The sequence below is a fragment of the Nicotiana sylvestris genome, chromosome 6, assembly GCF_000393655.2.
Source record: "Nicotiana sylvestris chromosome 6, ASM39365v2, whole genome shotgun sequence".
Classification (NCBI taxonomy): Eukaryota; Viridiplantae; Streptophyta; class Magnoliopsida; order Solanales; family Solanaceae; genus Nicotiana; species Nicotiana sylvestris.
In genome coordinates this window covers 50,082,615-50,089,008 of record NC_091062.1, presented here as the reverse complement: position 1 = coordinate 50,089,008, position 6,394 = coordinate 50,082,615, and the positions used below count along the sequence as shown (strand labels likewise).

General features: G+C 35.8%; 1 protein-coding gene across 1 annotated transcript; it reads left to right on the top strand.

The window, feature by feature from the left end:
- Window positions 1-866: 866 nt before the first annotated feature.
- On the top strand, window positions 867-5,733 carry LOC104216718 (cell division protein FtsZ homolog 1, chloroplastic-like). The gene is made up of 6 exons (XM_009766833.2): window positions 867-1,205; window positions 2,282-2,381; window positions 2,807-3,036; window positions 3,975-4,142; window positions 4,876-5,109; window positions 5,266-5,733. Exons 1-6 carry the CDS (start codon window positions 966-968, stop codon window positions 5,530-5,532), a joined length of 1,239 nt encoding a protein of 412 aa, XP_009765135.1. The 5' UTR covers window positions 867-965; the 3' UTR covers window positions 5,533-5,733.
- Window positions 5,734-6,394: the final 661 nt, after the last annotated feature.

Below are 6,394 nucleotides of genomic sequence, written 5' to 3'. Positions count from 1 at the left end.
ATGCTTTCAGATTAATGTCGGATTCAAATTCAAAAGACTGTCTTGTTAATCTAACAATATTTTTGAAGAGTCCTCTTTCAATCTAATACATACAAGAACTACTGATAAAGAAGACATAACAGATACCAGCTAATCCATTCAAAGAATATAGTTCCAGTTTATTGCACTGTACAAAATCAAGATGAGCATCCTAAACATGAAGAAAACTAGCTTCATCCATCTTACTACAACTTCGCCTAACTTTACTGTGCTATAATATGAGCTAAATGTCTGGCTTTTATCATTTCAAGTTGAACAGCACAAAAAGCTCAAACCAGCAAAACCAAAACAAAAGAAGGTGCAGAGTCGCCTTACACAAGGGTAAAAGTATAAATATAAAAATTCTTAACGGGCCGACGGTTAACTCGATAAGAAATTTGAGTAATCCGCCCTCAAACCGTTAAGCCGTTAATTATAAAATCTTAATCTGTTCATCATCTATTACCCGATAATTCGATACCAATAAGTCAATAAGCGATCGATTTGATTCGATTAACGGTTTCGATTCGATTTTGAACGGCTCTATAATTTAAAAGCAAAAAAGTATTACACAAATAGAGACGAATGGAGTACTACAAGTTGGCGTTTGATCTTATAAAAGTATGCAATAATTATTTTTCTGTCTTTTTTGCTAAAATTTCTCACATTTAGATGTTCTATTGATTTCTTCTACTTGTTTAATTCCCTCTAAACATATATGAGACACGAAAATTTTGATTTCAACTCTAGTAAATTGAATAAATTAGATATATATTTCATGTGAGAAAAAACTCTAAAATAGACAACACTGGACACAAAAATAAATCTACTATGGTTTGATTTTTTTATTAACAAACCGTTGGTTTCACTTTCTTTCAGGTAAACTCCCTCATCTCCCCCAAATTATCAAAAGAAAAAATAAAAAAACAAAACCTTTTGATACGTCAATGGCCATGTTAGGACTCTCTTCAAACACAGGAATCGATATATTGTCTTCTTCTTCCAATTCCTTATCATTTTATCATAGCACTCGCTTCACACAATGCTTCTCTCCGAAAAGCCTCTGCAAACGACAACGACGAAGATTCAGCATCTGCAGTTCCTTGTCCTCTGCCAAGATTAAGGTTGTCGGCGTCGGTGGCGGCGGCAACAATGCTGTTAACCGTATGATTGGCAGCGGCTTGCAGGTTGGAAAATTTTATTTTGTGTCTCATACAACTTGACACTAGTGTAACATTTTCGTGAACCCAAAAGTGTAAGATTGGGCAAATTTGTGAGACAAAAAGAGCCTTCGTACAACTAGCATAAGTTGTATGAAACACAAAATAAAACTTCTTGCAGGTTATTTGCGTTGATGGCTTTTTTTTTATGTATATATATCTCCATTTTCACCTTTCCCCCATTTTTGCATTCCCTAAATTTTGTTGTTTTCTTGTGTCTCTTTGTGCAACCTCACAAAAATTAAGTCTTTGTTCATATGAATATCAAATTGGTTGGTTTTCAATTTATTTAGTATATGAAATTAGCATACAGCCTTCGCAATACAATTGATTACTTGTTCTGAAATACTAATGGATCTTGCAGCTGCTTAATGACAATTTTCCTAAGTGGTTACCAAAATTTATCCTTCTAATACTTTTTATTTATATTTGCATAATATTGGCATGAGATGATTTAAATGGAGTAACGTGGTCACTGAGGATTCATATAACAGACTCCAACTTGTTTGGGACTGAGGCAAAGATATCATTTTTGTTGTAACTTGTTTTAAGCACAACCACAAAATCACCCTTTTTCTTCAATCGAGTTGAGATTTGCTTTTTTGCTTAAACATGATGGTATACTATGTCCACTCAAAGATGCTTTAGCTCCGGTTTCTTCTTGACTCTGTAATGTTCTTATGATGGCCATATAATGCCTTTTCCAGCAAAAGGTCTATAATATGCAATGGATCACATGGTTGTGTACTTCGGATTCAAATTATACTGTTGCATTGTATTCTCATTCTGGAGTTATGCAAACTTGTGGGGTAGGAAGAAAAGCTAGAAATCACTTTTATTGACTGTTTGATCTGCCCTTTCTATATTTATTACTCGGTTTCTTGCCTCTTCTCTGCTAATTAGTTGATCCGCCCACCATCAAAAACTCAACCTTTTCCCTAAAGGCAAATATACTCCAATTCTAGAACATTTTATACCTCACATTTAGCTGTTAGCATCTTCATTTCACATGATAAATCTCAATGTTTCATGTTCATTAATAGGGTGTTGACTTTTATGCTGTAAACACGGATGCTCAAGCATTGCTGCAGTCTACGGTTGAGAACCCAATTCAAATTGGAGAACTTCTGACTCGTGGACTTGGTTTGCACCTTTTCATCTATCTGTAGAGAAATTTATTCTTCAGAAGCTCTCTTTTAGAGCAGCTATTTGTAAAGCTAACAAAGATTATATATATATATATATATATATATATATATATATATATAGCATGAATCTTGTTGGCAAAACTTTAGCGAAAGAATAGCAAGACGCTTATAGTATGATGCTCAGCCCAACTCCAGAGACAGCTATAGATTATTTCTATCTCCTTAATTCAGAGTCACTCAGAAGATGACAGTCTTTTGCTTTATCTATGTTATAATTTGAAGTCATACGTTGCTGTAGCTACTAGGATGCATTTGTTTTCTAATACGTTTTGAGGCTAGTGTTCTTTGTTAACATAAGCTTTTAACCCTTTATTGTTCTATAGAATGGGTTGTTCATAAAAGTCACTTCTAGAAATGCAGGTACTGGTGGCAATCCTCTGTTGGGGGAACAGGCAGCAGAGGAGTCAAAGGAACACATTGCAAATGCTCTTAAAGGTTCGGATATGGTGTTTATAACAGCAGGCATGGGTGGCGGTACTGGATCTGGTGCTGCTCCTGTTGTTGCTCAAATAGCCAAAGAAGCAGGTTATTTGACTGTTGGTGTCGTCACGTATCCATTCAGCTTTGAAGGACGTAAAAGATCTTTGCAGGCAGGTGCCGTTTTCATCCTCTTTGAAGAAGCTAATTGTGATTGTTGCTCTCCTGAACTTTTGGAAATGTTTATTTTATGACATTTAAGTGACATCCAAGAATAAACAGGTAGGACATTTAAGGGAATAGAAGAAATGTAAGAAATTAAAGAGCATGCAGTTAAAAAGGATATAATTTGGTCGTGGTTCAACTAATTGCTAGATCCAAAAAAATGGGGTTTCTATCCCTCTATAAGAACTAGAAATATTTGCGGTTAGATGCAATTTAATATCCATAAAATCTGCGAGCATGGTTAGTGTGGAATTCACTTAGTTTAAATATTATGCAGAGTATGACAACGGGTTGGCTGAGCAAAGAAAGGTTGTGCTGGGAAAGAAGATAGTAGGGTAGCATGATGGTTGTTTGGAGTTGTTTTTTAAACGTGTCAGTGAATTTTTACTAACTGATGCTTCAATTTTAAGGCATAATGCCAATGGGATCCAAGGCATCTTAGGGCATGTTAAGGGGTTTCTATCAAAGTAAGGCAGAGTTCCTGGATACCACGTAATTAGGTGCAGATAGTTGTTATTTTCAGGCGGAATGGTGAATGTTCCTTTCCTGGTATGTGGGAAAATCCGCTGTTTGGATCCTCCATACGGAAGGTTTGGGGGTGTGGTTTACCATATGTGTGTGTATGGGGGTTTGGGGGGGGGGGGGGATTGTGCTTGATATACACCAGCCTTTATTAGAAGAAAATGGAAATATTCATAAATAGGTGGCGGTTGGTGAATCTAAAGGATTTTGAGTACTTTTGAAGGCAACATTTTTCAGTAGTCTAAACCTTAACAAGATGCTCAGAGTTCTAGTAACTCGTTGATTTTTCTTTTCCGTGCCACTATCCTGTGTTCCTATCTCCCAAATTATTTCATGATTATAATTTTTGCTTAATGATCTCCAGGCTTTGGAAGCAATTGAAAAACTTCAGAAAAATGTAGATACTCTTATAGTAATTCCCAATGATCGTCTTCTGGATATTGCTGATGAGCAGACACCACTTCAAAATGCTTTTCTTCTTGCTGATGATGTACTTTGTCAAGGCGTCCAAGGAATATCTGATATAATCACTGTGAGTTCCTTCATCCAAATGCAGTATCTCTTTATCTGCTTCAAGGAAGTTCTTTTCTAAATCAGCTAAGGTTCCACAGAAGTTCTTTTCTTTTTCTTTCAGTATCTGTTCCACATAAGTTCTCTTTTGAAATTTCATGGTATAGTTTTCTTTATATAAAACGTATATGCTGAGTAGAGCGTATCGGAGACAAATGATTCATATAGCCAACTCAACTAATCCCCTCTCGATCTCCCTGTTATGAAACACACTTGCGATCACATTCACAGTCGTAGAAATAGGCCTTGTTATTTTGTTGTCAACTAATCCCCTCTAGATCTCCCTGTTATGAAACACACTTGCGGTCACATGCACAGTCGCAAAAATAGGCCTTGTTATTTTGTTGTCAACATTGCATGTTTTCTGACTGGAAATAAGGTGCAAAAATGTTAAAAATATGCTAGCGGAGAGTGCAGGATGCCTTCCTCTCCTGAGTCCATCCAGTTTAATATCATCACTGTCATTAGCTGCTTCTATGTTTTGATTAATGACCATCGGATAGGTTTTCTGAATTAAACTTATATCTCCAGAATGTTATGTTTGTCTAATATCCTTGAAGGGTTTAACAAATTAAAACTGGGTAGTGACATTTGAGATAATTACTAGATAGCATGTTTTGAACATTATTTCACTAGATACTTATTTATAGATCTGGATATAAGGTTTATTGTTAATCCATTCATTTTGGTTGCAGATACCTGGGCTGGTAAATGTGGATTTTGCAGATGTTAAGGCAATCATGAAAGATTCTGGAACTGCTATGCTCGGAGTTGGGGTTTCTTCCAGTAGGAACCGTGCTGAGGAAGCAGCTGAACAAGCAACTCTGGCCCCTCTCATTGGATCATCAATTCAATCTGCAACTGGTGTTGTATATAACATTACTGGAGGAAAAGATATTACTTTGCAGGAGGTGAATAAGGTGTCCCAGGTGCGTCAAACTTTCTTTTACTTGTTTTATTTTCCTAAACCTTCAACTATACATGTAGTTTCACTCTATTCCAAGAAGTTCTTAAAAGAAAACCTTCAGCTTTCACATACAAAGCGGTACTTTTAATAGTCATTGCTTGGCAATACTTCCTCACAGGTTGTCACAAGCTTGGCTGATCCATCCGCCAACATCATATTCGGTGCTGTTGTGGATGAGCGCTATAATGGAGAGATCCAGGTGACTCTAATTGCAACTGGTTTCGCACAGTCATTTCAGAATTCTCTTCTAACTGACCCTCGAGGAGCAAAGCTAGTTGATAAGAGCAAAGGAACCACAGAAAGAACGGTATCACCTGATACCTTGAGGTCATCAGAGTCTCCTTCCACAAAACCTCGACCAGCTGCTCGGAGGCTGTTCTTTTAGCTCCTTCTTAGTTTGTTATCTCTCCATTGTTATTTTTTATTAATGATTCTTTTTTTTTTTTGGGGATTCCTTACACTTATTTGTACCACAACGGGTCAGGTCTGATGAGTGTACCTGATTATTTACACTTACATGTGGCTTTATAAATCATGATGAGTTTTATTAGATGCATACCGTCTCTGGTCTGTTTTTCTACTACAACACGCCTGTAACATTTTTGTATCAGCTGATTATTTCCTCTCTAGCAAAGCATGGGATTCATAATATATCAACTTCGTTAAAGTTGATTGCTGTTGTAATTTTCACACAAACAATCTATTTATAACTAGTTTTTTAAGGTTTAACCATTCTGTCATGGATTACCTCAACTTTTTATCAAGTTTGGGCTAGAAATACCGTTCCTATTGGCAGATATAGTCCTTAGAATTCACAACTGAAGGTCAAAACCATTCTGGACATAGTATGTGTATGTAGTGAATCCTTATAAGATGATGTTTTTGGTACGACAGGAGTCATTTTTCACGAGAAAGTCATAATTCTGGTGTATGGGTACGTAAGATGTTCTTCTAGGAAAATATTTTCTATCAAAAGGAGGGAAATGACTTCACTCGCTTATGAATGGAAGTCATTTTTATAACTATCGTAACTTCTAATTTCATCTCACTTGCTTCAACAAACTATTATACATTATTATCAATTTTTATACTCAAAAATTTCAGCAGACACTGTTCGATTTGCTTATATTTATTTTAATCTTTAATGTTTTGTGCTTTGATATTTTTTAGTCACCAATCAAATATCTAAGGAAATATTTTTCATGAAAAATGATTTTCCATCATAGTAAAAACACTTTTAATGAAAA